Source organism: Rhamphochromis sp. 'chilingali', assembly GCF_963969265.1.
Source record: "Rhamphochromis sp. 'chilingali' genome assembly, chromosome: 9".
In the NCBI taxonomy this organism is placed as follows: domain Eukaryota; kingdom Metazoa; phylum Chordata; class Actinopteri; order Cichliformes; family Cichlidae; genus Rhamphochromis; species Rhamphochromis sp. 'chilingali'.
Genome location: NC_137936.1, coordinates 4,099,095 through 4,115,200, shown reverse-complemented (window position 1 = coordinate 4,115,200; position 16,106 = coordinate 4,099,095). Strand labels below are relative to the sequence as shown.

The following is a 16,106-nucleotide window of genomic DNA, read 5'->3' as shown; positions in this document are numbered from 1 at the left end:
CTGTTAGGGCCACTTCCAGAAGGATCCAATCAAAAAGCTACTGATACACACGTCAGTGGTGTATGAGAAACAGCTCTTTAAAAGACGGACAGTTTAAACAGAACCAGGAGTCTATTAAGCTGTCAGTGACACAATAACAGTGTAATGTTGCAATAGTCTATCTGAACACTGCAGCTCAGGAGGCAGGACAGGTCACCTACTAATCAGAAGGTTGGTGGTTCAATTCCTTTCTGCTCCAGTCTGCATGCCAAATATCCTTGGGCTAGACACTAACGCCAAGCTGCTCTTCGATGCATCCGTTGGACTGTGAATGTTAGACTGAAAGCACTTATACAGAAAAAAGTGCAAATGGGCGATAAAAGCTCTAATTAAGAACCAGTCCATTTACCACGTCTTGAGCCACCCCTTGAAGGTGCAGCAACTTATTAAAATGAGAACAAACAGTATTAGTATCATATTGAAATACAGTATATATTTATTTATTAGGGCTGCAGCTAACAATAATTTTAGTTATCGAGTAATCTATCAATTAATCAGATAAGAAATACTTTTGTCTTATTAATAAAAAGGTCTTCCAGAATTAACTTCTCTTTGGCTTCCATTCTAGAAATTGTTTGACTGCGTACAACATCATAAAAAAAACAAACCGTCTCAGTAACCGCTCCGCCTCTTCACTCTTGTGTAAACTGTGCCAGCGTCATCGTCACTGCTGCCTTTGTGTCTTTGTTTCAAACTGGGCCCTGAGTGGGCTTAACGTGGGGGGGGGGGATATGGCCTAAAATCCATATCGCAGTATAATCTGAAACATGTGCGGTAACAATATATATCTCGATATATTCTTTTCTTGTGTATACCATATTTTCCGCACTATAAGGCGCAGTTAAAATCCTTTAATTTTCTCAAAAATCGACAGTGCGCCTTATTTATGAATTCTGGTTGTGCTTACTGACCTTCAAACTCATTTTATGTGGTACACGACGCTCAAAATACGATTTTGGTAAGCTACAAAGCCACACCGCTTGATGGATTGTCGGAGCATTATGGCTACCATAGTCAGGAGCCTTGCGGAGGAATCTGGGTCCAAAACTCTGTACGCTTCAGGTCCCAAAGTCAAACGAACACTGTGGCATCACTGAGATTTAAAAACTGTCTAAATTCACTAGCTACACAGCTATGTTAGCATAATATAACCACAGTGAAGCTGGAGGATGAACACTAACTTTTTTCCACTCGATGAAAGTTAACGTGAGGGTTCCCGATGGGACAAATGCAATTGCATGGCAGGATGCTGTAAATGGATCAAACTTCAGTCAGGAGAACAACTGAGAAATCCAGTTAGTCATTAATATACTGCAACAACGTGGGAATAGAGAAGCTGCGAGAGAAGAGGAAGTGCAGTTTTTGGCTTTTCTCATATTCCAAAACGTGTTTCGTCTCATCGCTATTACTGTCGCACGGCATAATTTGCAGATGATATTGTTTGCAGCTGCTGCTGCGATGCTTTTGACCGAAAAAGGCGAAGCTTGATGTCACCATCAACATGCGCTATCGTGATAGTGTCAAAATCTCTACCATTGGCCAAATTCATATCGTTTCTACCGTATACCGTTTATACCGCCCACCCCTAACTTCATGTCAGACTTCTTGCCCACACGCTGCTCCTAAATACGTTTGTATTGCAGGTCTGTTTTTAGCTAATAAAACACTGGCGTTTACACCGTCTAACACATCAACACGCTACAGAGCCGTGCACTAAACAACACATGAAAGCACAGACCTTGTGTCGAGGTTTTTTTATAATGGAATCATTCAAATTACTCGAAGAATCGTTGCAGCCCAAAGGCAAAAACAAAGTCTGAATAATTCTGAGCTTGAAAGGCCTTTAACACATCGGGCCAATCCACCACTGATAGTAATCCGCTGTGTGTTTTTCTATCCAGTTACGCTTTTACTGCATTGGCAGGTCTTTGGAATCACTGTCATGTTGAAAAATAAAGCTGTTGCCAATCAGACACTTTTGCATGGTGGATCAAAATATGACTGTAGTCTTCTACATTCATTTTGATCCCCAACACCACAGGCTAAATTGCAGCCCCAAAACCATGACTGAGCCTCCACCGTGCTTTAGATGGCTGTAGATAATCATTGTTATACCTTCGTCCTGACCTCCTCTGTCTGGTGACAATCATTTCAAACAAAGATTTCCATTTTTGGTTTTAACCTCAACTTGTGCCATTCCATAAAATGACTTCTTGAAAAAAAAAAAAACATGGCTGAGGTCAGTTCTTTTGGGTCTTTTGCGAACAGACCAATCTCTCAGGTTTCTAGATTTTTTCCTATTGTTTAAAGGCATGACTCTCCCACACTGTTCATCTGCTGTATACATATTTCTTTTAGGCCTGACATGTTCTCTTTTGTCCTCCACTTATCCAGTTTCTTAAATAAAATGTAAGGACACACTGCACACTATGCTGAGATATGCCAAGTTTTCAGCCAGTCACTCTTTGGGAAGCAATTTGTTGGTTGTAAAATCCTATCTGATGACGTCAAACATAATACCTTTGAAATTTTTCAGACTAGTAACAATGTACCTAAACATTAAAGTTTAAAAAAGATTATTTCTTTGCCAAGTTGTCTTATATGTGTAGACACAACACACATCCCTTGAGTTTGGGGGCTTTTTATGCTTGAAAAATTGATTCAACTCAATTCAATTTTATTTATATAATGTAGCACCAAATCACAACAACAGTTGCCTTAAGGTGCTTTATATTGTAAGGTAAAGCCCGTACAATAATACAAAGTTAACGTTCATAAGTCAGTGTTGAGTGGCTTAACAAATAAATGATGAAGTACAAGTAGAGCAGGGCGATATGGCCAAAAATATTTATCACGATATATATTTGAAAATTTGTGATAACGATATAACTGACGATATAATTGATGCGAGACAAAATACAACTCCACAACATTACTAGCGCAAAAAGACAACCTTCCATTTATTTTCACTTAAATAAGAAGCTGGTTTTTATGTACATTAAAGCTTTATAAAAATGTAACAGTGCAAATGCAAATTCCTTGCTAAAAGTTTAACCAAAAGGCATTTCCAGTAGAAATGGGCTGACATATCCTGAGCATAACCATGTATAATATCCACTGAAGTTAAAAAGAGGTGCTTTGCAACATTAAACTGCAGTGTGCAGTACGTATTTTTTGGACCATAAGGTGCACGGGATTATAAGGCACATTAAGCGAAACAAAGCAGTCAGATAAATCAAACTTTATTAAACTCATTCTTCTTGCTTCCTCCACTTCTGTACCATTGATTCATTAATGTTGAATTCTCTGGCAGCTGCTCTATTCCCATGTTGTTGCAGTATATTAATGACTAACCTCGTATTGTGGATGGATTATCTCAGTTGTTCTCCTGACTGAAGTTTGGTCCGTTTACAGCATCCTGCCATGCGATTGCATTTGTCTCTAACTATCAGGAACCTTCACGTTAACTTTTATAAGTGGAAAAGTGTTAGTGTTCGTCCTCCAGCTTCACTGTTTATGTTATGCTAACATAGCTGTGTCGCTAGCGATCACGTAGCACATCATTATATACCAACTAGCCCAACTTCAGTAACCCTACAAACGTCACTGCTGTTTAGTTTCCTGTCTTCATTTATGTTGGAAGTGATAGCAGAGCTGTACGTTTGAATTTTTTCAGAAATCTCTCAGTCAGAACATGCTATATCATGTTTAGGTAACTAGCGAAACTAGCGAGCTAACTTCCGCTAGCTTCCTGCTAACTTCTAACTCCGTTAAATGTAATAAATTCTGTTTTCATGGATGCCTGGAAGTTAAACTTCATAGTTACACCTGGTAAAGCAGCAATGCTGATTGTTTTATTAAAGATGAAAGAATTTAGACAGTTTTTAACTCTAAGTGATGCTGCAGTGTTGTTTGACCTGAAGTATACGGAGTTTAGGACCCAGATTACTCCCAGATTTAAGAGCATCTTAGTCCGACAAATACGACAATAACGATGGCCGCTTGCATGTTCTGCAAAGAATTGTGCTTTGTCGTGTATCTGACGGACAAACACCAAACCAGTTCCACATCACTGAAGTTGCACCATTTTTACAAACCAATTCTGGTTCATCTGTTTCACTCAACAATCGGCCATGTGAGTATGAAAACAAAGGCACTGCGCATGCGCGTTTTACTCATATTCTATCGCGATATTTCATTTTCCTATCGTTGCCTAACATTATACCGGTATTACCGTGAACGGTATAATATGGCCCAGCCCTAGGTACAAGCACTGGACGGAAATTGAAAAGTCTTTAAAAGACCTTCAGTAAGTCTGGTTGACTACTGAATTGAATTGAACTGAACTGAAAGCCTTCATTGTCATTATACACAGTATAACAAGATTACAACAGCTCTATAAAGGTGCACATGTGCTTAGCACATTAAAAAAAAAAACTATACAATAATTGCTCAAGACTGCTTAAAAAACTTGACAAAGAATGTCTGGTTACGTGGAAGCAGAGCACAGAGGAATGAGGGGTGGCATAAGAATTTTTCACAGTGTTGTATGATAACAGTGAATAACTGTAATTGTTCTTTTTTTGTGCTTTTGTACAGTTTTTTTGCACGTTTTAACTGAACTATACATTATCTGCTGAAGGAATGGAATTTATATTTGCAACTTGTTTAGCCAAACCTTGCTAACCTCATGAATGAAGCCCAGCTGCAAAGTTAAGTGTGGTGGACATTAAGAGTTTTAGAAATGAGGCCGTCAAACAAGCTATTCCACCATGATTATAAAAGGGTATTACCTAGTCACACAGCTACTCGTGCACACCGTTTTTGGCTATGTTTGGGGCAGTTCAGTGTATAAGCAATAAGTAGATATGAGAACTTACTGCCTGCCTCCATGAAAGTTTCAGGTCGGTAAGTGAAGCCGCTCTCTTGCTCCAGTGGGTTTCCACAGCTGGCATGTTCTCCAGGTCGCTGCAGGTTAATAACGGTTTTCAAACCACACCTGAGCACAGCAGTCCACAAAACAAGTCAACACAGACACACAGAGCTGTTCTATGTCTCACAGTTCTTCTGTTTATAACGATGTTCATTTTAAATGAGATGTGAAAGAAATAGAATGGACCTTTGAAATTGTTCAATTATGTTATATTTCTCTATGATCTCAGTGGAAGGCCTTGCCATAGCTAGCAAGTTGTCAGTAATCCTGTAATAAGAGAAGATGAAAGGTTGAACAAGTAAAAACAGCAAGATGGTCAATATCAATACTAAAAACTATTCAGTATCTAATACTGAACGTTTGGTGCAGTCCCTCACTTTATTCTATGCCTGACACAAGTTGTTTTAGCTTCTTCTCCCTTTAACTCTACTTCCTTTTGATTGGTTGCCCTGCTAAGAGTCAGAGCTGTGTGGCTGAGATGACAACCCTCACAGGGTTTACTTAAACATACACTGCCCTCATTATTTGAAATTGTGGCCATGTTAATGGCCATTTAATATGGCTATTAAATGCGGCTATTTAACATTCCACTAGAGGAACAGTACATCTGTACATCTGCCCACTTTAAACTACATGGACACTCTAAGATATCGACATACCAGGATGAGTAGAGTCCCTTGATGGCTTGCTCCTCATCACTCCAGCGAGAGGGGTTCTCATATTTGCAGGCTTTCCCTCCACAGGCCATGGAGCACTGCATGTGACCGGGGATGACATGCCTCAGGGTCTCACCCATCTTGGTGTACTTTGCAGTAGGGACCCTTGTATTGGCTAATGGTACAAAAAGAAACATAAGGAAATTCTTCATTTGCAGAAGAAGATATCATAGAAATTGCAACATTTCTCATTTTCTTCAGTGTGGTTACATCTGCTGGTCTTGCACTGGGTGACGGACTGAGGCTGGTTCATGCTGACAGCCACCATGACCGTGTGGGAGGAGGAGGAGGAGAGGAACTCCAGGGCAGATCTGCACTGCCGCTGCAGAACCCTCAGCAGGATGTCCGAGGCAGAGCGCCTGCGGTCATGCCACTTCACTCTGGCCAACATCTCACCGGCGAAGGAGCGGCGTGCTTGATGCTGCTGCATCCTATAGTGCTGCTGCCTGCACACCACAGCCAGCGCCTCTGTGCTAACAAAGGCTCCTGGCTCAGCACTTCTGTGCCCATGATGAATCATGGCTCAACAATCGCCCATTGCTGATCAGTTCATCAGTAGCATTTGAAGTGTCACCATGACAACCATCTCCAAAGTCGTCAGTGGGAGGTGGGACAGGGGCTTATGTTGTTCTCACACAGTGCGCACACACACCATGTCACAGATCTGAGGCAGGCAGGCTGCTTGTAAAATGTCAGACTTGTTTGGTTTTTAAAGCTGTACATCTACAGTAGCCACGAACACACGGCACTGGTCAGCAGGTACAATGGCACACCTTTTTCTGCTTTTGATTGGATCATTATTAACCAAGTGCACTGGATCCAAATATATTCAGCAGAAAACTGTACTGGAGAGCCAGGTGAGTTCCTATTCATATTAACGTAATGTAATCGTCAATTATACACAGGATAGCTTAAATGAAATCCTTGTTATTGGCCCGAATCATATTTCCCACATTATATTAATCTAAAGCAATGCAAGAGACATATACATGCATGTCTCTTGTATATATATATATATATATAACACACATGTAACACACATACAAGAGCAATTATGTCTTTGCATCAACAAATCAAACACAAACTCAACTGCTGTAACAACGTGAATGCACTGGTTAAAATGAAGACAACAAGCTGTGGTTGAAGGCTGCGCTACAGTTCATCAGCTAGTCTACCACTAAACTGCATCCAAAAGGTGAAGTGATACTGTGGGCTCTGTGAGTGTATGGGAGCAGCAGGACGGCTGGCTGACAAAAAAGTGAGAGCTGCTTTCACTAGCTGCAAGGGACAGAGCCTCAACAACACCGGCTGAAAATCTGCCACCTTCATACTTCCTACTGTAATATTTCACAGATCAGTCTGTCTTACAGTCTTTCAGTCAGTGCAACCAGGCAGACATCTGACAGTACTAAAACTATCACAGAAAGCCAAAAACATTCAGACAAACATTCATATTAATCAATATATAAATTGCATTTATATTTCTTGGTACTATCATATGGATACTGGAGAATTAGACTTTAACTTGAGTGATTGAGTTAGTGATTCACTATTAGGAACCTCTGTTTTTTCAGCCTGCGCATCACTTTTTAGATATTTATTAAACGGTTGTCACAGCAGTGGAATCGCTTTGGAAAGCTGTCTGTCTTGTGCCTTCTCACTCGGACCCTATATAACTTTCTTCTTCTTTCTTGGCTCAGTGAAAACGTACCTCTCCAGGTAACACGTGTTATAAATCTGATGATGATTTGGGGTCTGCACATCTGCAGCCCTGACATTACTAACACTGCCTCCTTACTCACTGAGTTTAGAAATCACACACCACAAACTTACATGACATGGACAAGAGTTTGGCCCACAGTCCCAGTACCACAGGTGTGTGAAATCAAACACCTAGGCATGCAGTCTGTCTTTACAAACATCTGTGGAAGAATAGTGAGCTCTTTAGAATAAACCAAATTCAAGCACAGTAGCATAAAAAGGATGTCACAGTTGGAACAAGTCAGTCTGTGAAATGTCTTCTCTTCTAGGGGTTCCAAGTGGTTTTATTGCAGGATTTAATTGTTTACGACCCACAGCTGCTCAACTTTGCAGGGAAAAATCCCGTAAAGTTTAAAGAGTAGTCTCACCAAGTGCTGAGGTGCATAGTGCATGAAAGTTGCCAACACTCAGTAAATGCAAAGTTCCAAACCTCCTCTGGCATTAACATCAGCATGTTGGGAGCTTCATGGCGTGGGTTTCCACGGCAGAGCAGCTCCTGTAGATGTAACCTGTTGCTTGTCCAGTACTTTACTTCACATAGTGTATATTGGAAAAAAGATTGCTGGTACACACTGTGAAAATCCCCAGGCTTGTAAACTCACAATTTGACACACAATGAGACAGGAACGTAACTTCACTTCCCTATATATTTGCCTCTACATACTCCCAACCCATTATCAACAGTGACAGTATTAAAAAGATGGAACCAGCCACCATTACATCAGCCTCTGATTTTGGACTCCAACATAGGTTTTCGACCACCATATTTGTTTTTTGAAACTCAAAGTGACCTTTGAATCGACAATTATGAATTGAGTGGCTCTCTAATCATTCAACAAGTTTTGGAATAGTCAGACAACACACTCTCATTTCATCCACCTGTTACATACAGTACACCACACACATTTTCATTCATCTGTTTTGCGTATAAGAGCTGAGAATAAAATAAGGATTATCTTGATGCTCCGTAAACCTACATTAAAGAAAACCCAACCAGACGTGAAATTCACTCCTAACTCAGTCCTGTGCCATCTCCTTGCCAAATAAAAAGCAGGTGTTGTTCCTGTGTTGTTTGTGTGGTGCAGAGCTCTCCTACCTGCCTCCATCTCTGTGCTGGTCTCTCCACTGCGGGCTCCACCGATGGAGTTAGGCAGGTCACTCAGTATGCTGACACCTGCTGCCATGGCACGGGCTGAAAGGTGGGAATAAACATTGTGTCAAACGCAGGTGGGAGGAGAAAAAAAACATAGCAGGAGCTTTTCTCGTGCCGATAACACAAACAGTGACAAGGTGTGCACACGGATGAGATATAAGAGCGTTGCCTGGCAGGAGAGCCCAGGGGAGAGAGGGAAATGTGCAAACTGAGCCACCGTGTCAGCAGATTGTGTGTTGGTCTGACCACTGCACCTCTGGGAGCAGGTGCATACAGCCTGGGGACAACAGCACCAGCTGCTGCATTACAAAGTATGAGAATCACAAAGACTACAAGATGAGCACGCAGTAAAATCGCTGCATGATAATTTGTTCCAAATCCACTTCAATAAGTTCCGATTTCTCCTGTTTTACAAGACTGATGACACATTTATCAATTATTCAGGTGACCACATCCTCTTTCAGAGCACCAATACCTTACTTGAACATGTAGCCTGATATCACAGTTGTGCCACACCAATCTTCCAGAGTGTCGATTTAACTTTGGGGACCAACCATCTCTCACGTTACACCCAGAGCTCTAATAGGCCTTCAACATCGTGTGCTAACTACTGCTGGAGGAGTGAAACTCTGCACCTTTCAGGCTGTCTGCCTCAGTGAGACCCATCAAAAATTGAGCAGGGTCACTGTATCGCACATGCTGACTTTTTGATGGGCAAATGATTCCCTGACCTTTGACTTTTCCTTCCTCCCTGAAGTTAATGCAGAGAGCTTAATCAAAGAGCAACGAGGCTGCAGGCCAGATTTACTAATGGCCTTAATGGCCTGCTTTTTTGCCACACAAACACACACACCTATCTATCTATCTATCTATCTATCTATCTATCTATATAAAAGAAGAGTGAATAGCTCAACAAGTGTGTACTAATGATGGCTGCACGATAACAACCAAGTCTGTGCTAAGCTGTAAAACACAAGCTCAGCTTTGAACACATAATAAAAAATAGCAAGCAATCTCGTGAACATAATGTGCACCAACAAAATGTTCAAATCATTCTAACCTGTCTGTTTTTTCAGAATGCTGAAAATTTTGCTCTTATTTTTCCAGCAAAATAAATCACAAGGTACTGAGGAGTGATCTAACCAGTCTTACAGTTCTATCAGTCACTGAGCGCAAGACTCATGCATCCACCAATTCTTTGTGAACACGTCGACTCATGTCTAGTACCAAATACACATGCACCCTACAGGCAGACTGAAAGTGTAAAAACTCTGGTGCATCCAGCAGTCTGTGTTTGTGAGGCCTAAAAATAAGTATTTGACTAGTACTGCAAACAGGAAGAGTAAACATTCAGGCAGCCGCTTCTGTCATTTAAGAGATTTCAATCCCTTCAGGGTTGTTTTTTTTTTTTTTTTTTTAAACACATTTGAAAGCATTCCACGTTTAGGACACTATTGTTGAGACTCCTAACGTCTCTGAATAATTGACAGTGTAAAGTTATAGCCTGTCTTTTCAGTATGACACAGGCTGAAGTGCTTCCACCTTCAGCCTGTGTTTTGGATAGGTAGCCTATCCAATCAGTTCAAGACTCTGCTGGGCTGGAGCCTGACACTGCTTGGCTTTGTTTATAGGAAGCTCTCGATAACAAGCTGGTGAGTGAGAAGCTGTTCTTCATGACCAACGTGACGCATGTGTATCAAATATTAACAGTTATGTGAAACTGATCTAACGAAGCCACTGTGAATAAATGTCTTCACTCAACAGAGTATTAGACACAAATCAGCCAAAACGCCTCACGCATTTGTGCCGTATCCATAAGCTCCTCTGGGAAGCTGGTGTGTTGGTGGGCATGACCCAGTGTGTGAAAGCTGAGCGTTACCAGCTAATGAGTGTGGGATGTGACAGTCGCTTCCACTGAGTGCTAATAAAGAAATATGGCCCATTAAATGGTTTTCCTCACACCATGTTTCAGTTACGGTAATGTGACTAATCTGGAAACAAGTCAGCCAGCAGAGTAAACAGCCTCCATAAGAATATAGCACAACTCTGTGTCTCCGTTCATATATTCGTCTTTTCTAGTGCGCTGGCTAACAACTGGTGATTAACAAATTCGGTTGCATAGCCTGGCCCCCTCTCTCTCGTCGCTGTGCTGAGATCCTAGTTTAAATGTGAAGTTTGAGTGTGCTCTCCATGCATGTTGGGTTGTCTCCTGCTTCCTCTCACAGTCCAAGGACAAGCATGCTACACTATATTGTGAAATGTATTCACTCAACCTAAATCACCTAAATTTAGGTGTTCCAATCACTTCCATGTCCACAGGCGCATAAAACCAAGCATCTATGCATGCAGGCTGCTTCTACAAACATCTGTGAAAGAATATGTCACTCTCATGAGCTCAGTGAACTTCAGCACGGTACTGTGACAGGATGAACCAGCTTTGAAATTTCCTCACTACTAAATAGTCTACAGTCAGCTGTTATTGGCATTATGGAAGTGACTGGGAATGACAACAACTCAGCCACAAAGTAGTAGGCCATGTAAAATCACAGCGTGGGGTTAGCAGATGCTGAGTCACATAGTGTGCACAGGTCCACAGCCTTCTGCTGAGTCAATACACCTAAGACCTCCAAACTTTATGTGGCCTTCAGATTAGCTCGAGAACAGTGCTTAGAGTGCTTCATGGAATAGGCTTCCATGGCTGAGCAGCTGCATCCATGCTTTACATCACCAACCAATGCAAAGCATCAGATGCTGTGGTGTACACCAAGCCACCACTGGACTCTAGAAGAGTGGAGATGCTTTCTCTGGAGTAACAAATTCAATGGATGAATCTGGATTTGATGGTTGCCAGGAGAACAGTACTTGTCTGACAGCATTGTGCCAAGTGTTAAGTTAGGAAGGGGGATTACGGTGTGGGGTTGTTTTTCAGAAGTTGAGCTCAGCTTCGTTCTAGTGAAAATAATCTATTAATGCTATAGCAAGAAATTTTGGATGATATTTGTGAGAACAGTTTGGGAATGGCTCCTTCTTGTTCCAACATTACTGTGCACCAGTGAACAAAACAAGGGCCATAAAGACATGATAAGTTAGTTTGGTGTGGAACAACTGAACTGGCCTGCACAGAGCCCTACTTCAACCCGACAGGACACCTTTGGCATGAACTACAGAGGTGACTTTCTCATCCAAAATCACTGTCAGACCTCACAAATGTGCTTCGGGAAGAATGGTTACAAATTCCCACACGTAAACACAGCTTCAACTCTTCTGGTAAGGATTGCCTTACCAGCTGTTATAGCTGCAATGGGCGGACCAACATCATATTAAACCCTATGGATTAAGAGTGGGATGGCAGTCAAGCTCATATCTGTGTGAAGGCAGACAAGCGAATACTTTTGGCATTATAATGTAGGCTAACTGGTGATTTGAAACTGTCTGTAGGTGTGAGTGTGAATGGCTGCCCATCTGTTAGCCACGCGACTGACTGGCAAGGGTGTAACCTGCATTTTACCCTGTCAGCTGTGATAGGATGGACCATATCATGCATGAAATTACAGCTCAATACCACGCTGCTGAAATACAATGTGCTTGTTATAAAGTTGTTCACAGGAATGAACCATTATGTGGCACAGATTTAGAAAAAGATCTTCAATAAAGTATATGAGCAGAGCAAATCGATGGTTTGCTATTATCCAGTTTGCAATTTTTGTAGCCTCAACTTAAGTGCTGCTGTACTATCTGTTTTAAAGATTATTATGAATCATTATTATTATCATTTATTAATTTTAGTCACAGACGTTACTTTAGAGCACAGGCCAACTCTAGAGTAGGCAGACATTGTTCCAGATCTGGACCAGATGTCATTCTTTAGTGACCCAGACCTATCGCTAGATTTTGAATGACCATTTATATTTTAACATGTGAAACTTTTCCTTTTCCTCCTGCTGAGATGGTTTATATGTAAAATGTAGGTAAGGAAAAAGAAGAAACCGGGAAACCTTTTCAAAAGCTCTATTTTTTTTATTATTATTTATGAATGCAAACACTCCTAAAGTAACAGTTAACTTAAAACAACTTAAGTGCTTTCTAGCTAACATTCACATACATTCATACTCCGATAGATGCATCACAGAGCAACTTGGGGTTAGTATCTTGCCCAAGGATATTTGGCATGCAGACTGGGGGAGCCAAGGACTGAACCACCACCTACTCCACCTCCTGAGCTACAGCCACCCAATTATTAGAGTTCCTCCAGTTCATTTAAAAAAAATAATAATTATAAGCATTGTTGAAATACTGTTAAATTGTACTTTCTGTTATTTGACAGCCATTATTTACAGACGATGATATTTCAGACCTTTGTTTAATGAAATCATCTCTCATCTCTCTCCAACAGGAAGAGAACATACGAGTAAACAGAGTGCACAACTAACCTCAGGATGACAAACATCTCAATTCACTTTGTATACATTCCTTTAAGAAAATACAACCTGATAAGTGAGATTTTTCTTTAAATAGGCTGCATGAAAAACACACTAAGAACATAGCATGACACTTAAGTACCTAAGTTAAGCTTTTCGTAATCCACCTTCAGGACATTAGGCTACGTTCACACTGCAGGTCTTAATGCTCAATTCCGATTTTTTGATCAAATCCGATTTTTTTTGTCTGCGTGTTCACACTACAAATAAAATGCGACAACAAAGGCGCTCTAGTGTGAACGCTCAAAGCGGCCTGCATGCGCAAAAGAAGACTTCACACACAACGCGCTCTGTTTAGACCCAGAGCAAACAGTATTGTTTGACAGATGGCCCTTAATATAAAGACTTCGGACTTCACGTTTCCCAATTTTTGCTTTGAGTTATTTTGTTATTTACATAATAATGTAGATAACCTAATAATGATGCTTATTGCTGTTTTAGAGAGGAGCGGTGCTTCAAAGGATAGTTGCAGATTTCTGTCAGAATCTGCAGATTATACAGTACAAATAAAATGTTCACGTTTCTCCAACGTTGTCTTCCCAACAGTTTCACTGACATCTACACGGGATGGCCAGGAAGCGTTCGCGATGTCTTATCGGGCGCTGATAATTGGCTTCTGTCTTGTGTTGGTGACGTAAAAGACGGATTTAATGCGACATGACCGTTCAAACAGCAGTCGCTTTCTAAAACATCGGATATGTATCGGATTCAGTACCACATACGAAAGTGACCCAGATCGGATTTGAAAATATCGGATTTGCGCCGTTCACACTGTCATAGCATGATCGGATATGGGTCGCATAGGGTCAGAAAAATCGGATTTGATGCGCTTTCGCCTGCAGTGTGAACGTAGCCATAGTTTCAACAGAGCAGATCTATGTCAACAACATCCACTGTCACATTATTAGGTAGACTAGTTATAATCTTTTCCTTCACCTCATAAAATTTTCCATCAAAGTAAAGAAAAGTGATTAGGGAAAAACAAGAGACCAATGTTTTTGGACTGTCTGATCACAAACCTGGATGATGTGCCAAAGAGCACAATGCTCAATTTACTGTCAGGCTAAGAGCTGGTGTTCATCCTTTTTCACCTGTCACTCATTAACGAGCTAAACCAGAGAGCAACAAAACCCCAGTGGGACATTTTACTAATCACTTCACACACTCAGTCTCTTCTGTCTGGCAGAATCACACAACACAGGGAAAAGTCTGACAGGAGAATTATGAATGACCCCTAACCACCGACAACCCTTATGAGTGAGAGTCATAAATAACACAATTAGAGGCATGGAATGATCTTTCTTGAGGGCAAGTCTGTGAAGTCTTGCCCTCAAGTCTTAAATGTTCTGAGCAACAACTAGTACGGCGATGTACTAGCATTTCCACTGCTGATTATTCTGCTTGTTTTTTTTTGTTGTTTTTTAAATCAACAAATGTCACATAATGGGAAAACAATGATCATCAGATCCCAAATACACCACCTTTGAAGGTGCTGCTTGGTCAGATTAAGCACTGAGCCTCATAACATTCAAGTATTTGATGTGCACAATAGGAAGTGACTATTTCTTGCTTAAAAAATAGGATCAGGCAAAGCAATTCAGCAGTATCAATATCATTAACTCCCACATTTGCCTCAGTAAGGTGCACATAATATCTGTCTTCAAATTCTATTGTTTGGAAGAATAAGTGGGCAATGTCACATAATCTGTAGAGTAATGTTTCTTCAGGAAGCTTTGGCTGTCATAGCATCAAACTGCATTTTGAGTAAGCTTTCAAATCGGTCAAATTTTTACAATATTAAATATATTATAATAATAACAACATACATTTCACTCTTTTAACACTGAAGAAATACCGGCTATTAGATGAGCCTGGCATTAAAATGAAGAAAGATTTACCGGAGTGAGCACATTTAAACAGAGAACTACATTCTGTAATAATAATAACCGTCTGAGCAAACATAGCAGCACACTGACAAGTTTCTTTTTTTCCACACCAACGTGAACATGCTGCCTTCCTAAGCTTTCAAGAGAATCTTTACGCTGACCTGCTGAGCTCATCATCTACCTCCTGCCCCCATTGCTGTTAGCACCCTGATATAAAACGCAGATTTGTCCCCGTACAAACAGCATGCTGTCAGCGGTTGCTGAGGTTATAGCTCTGATTTCCTCGGTCCCGCTATCAGCGTTAACAATTAACGCTTGGCTCTTAATGGTTACATTAATATTATAGTTATGAACGATGCGATTGGCTTAAACATCACAAGCACTATCTTACATGTATCAGAATTTGTGTGAGACACACTGTTGTTTTGGCCAGGACGGACTCCGGAGAGTTGGGTAACGCTGGCCCGGTGGTGCTGATGCTGCAAGATGAGGACTTACCGCTAGCTGATTAGCTTACTCTGCTGTATTAGCTGAAGCCAGCACAGTGACTAGAAAAGGCCCAGCTTACCGTTGTTTGCCTGTCGTCCGAGTACGTAGCTGTCTTTACAATTTTTGACATAGTCGATTCATCTCTTCCAGCTAACAGTCTTATCGCTGGCACGTCGCAAAGCGGCATCTTCTTCTTCGAGCCACATCATTTGGTCAGCTAAGTGCAGCTAGCTTACTAGCTAACTTAGCAACCTGACACGTTGGTCATGGGGAACGGTCCAATTGCGTCACGTGACCACGAGCACCCCTCAATTTGCATTTTGTAGTCTGGTAGTTTGTTTATCCAGAAGCTACAGAGCCACTGTCCCCAAAGTAAAAACAAAGGCATTTGGGCTCTATTGCGATAGAATTTAAAAAACAAAACAAAACAATGGAACTGTACAACCGATGTAAAGCTGTAAAGAATTTCACCTGTGATGTAATTTCACAATTATTCATCTAAATTTAAGATATCATTTTCAGTATATAAAGCAAGGGCGTAGATTTGGCATGGACGGAAGGGACATGTCCCCACCAATAATTTGATCGATAAAAAGAAAAAGAAAAAAACGATCTGTCAGCGTCTCATTCACCCAGCGGTGCAGAAAGCGT

The 16,106-nt window shown here is 41.0% G+C and overlaps 1 protein-coding gene across 3 annotated transcripts in view; it reads right to left on the bottom strand.

Moving 5' to 3' along the window:
* The window catches only part of ptpdc1a (protein tyrosine phosphatase domain containing 1a), a 25,938-nt gene extending 10,193 nt beyond the window's left edge, over positions 1–15,745 (bottom strand). Inside the window, exons 1-5 of one of the 3 annotated variants that reach the window (XM_080892650.1) lie at positions 15,535–15,745; positions 8,546–8,641; positions 5,632–5,803; positions 5,159–5,239; positions 4,920–5,038 (exon numbers count right to left, since the gene is read on the bottom strand). In XM_080892650.1, coding sequence (XP_080748776.1) covers positions 4,920–5,038; positions 5,159–5,239; positions 5,632–5,803; positions 8,546–8,633 — 460 coding nt within the window. In that variant the 5' untranslated portion in view covers positions 8,634–8,641; positions 15,535–15,745. Of the gene's footprint in view, positions 1–4,919; positions 5,039–5,158; positions 5,240–5,631; positions 5,804–7,521; positions 7,594–8,545; positions 8,642–15,534 lie in introns of those variants that run through there. The other 2 variants (XM_080892652.1, XM_080892651.1) reach the window with 2 other exon arrangements.
* Positions 15,746–16,106: the final 361 nt, after the last annotated feature.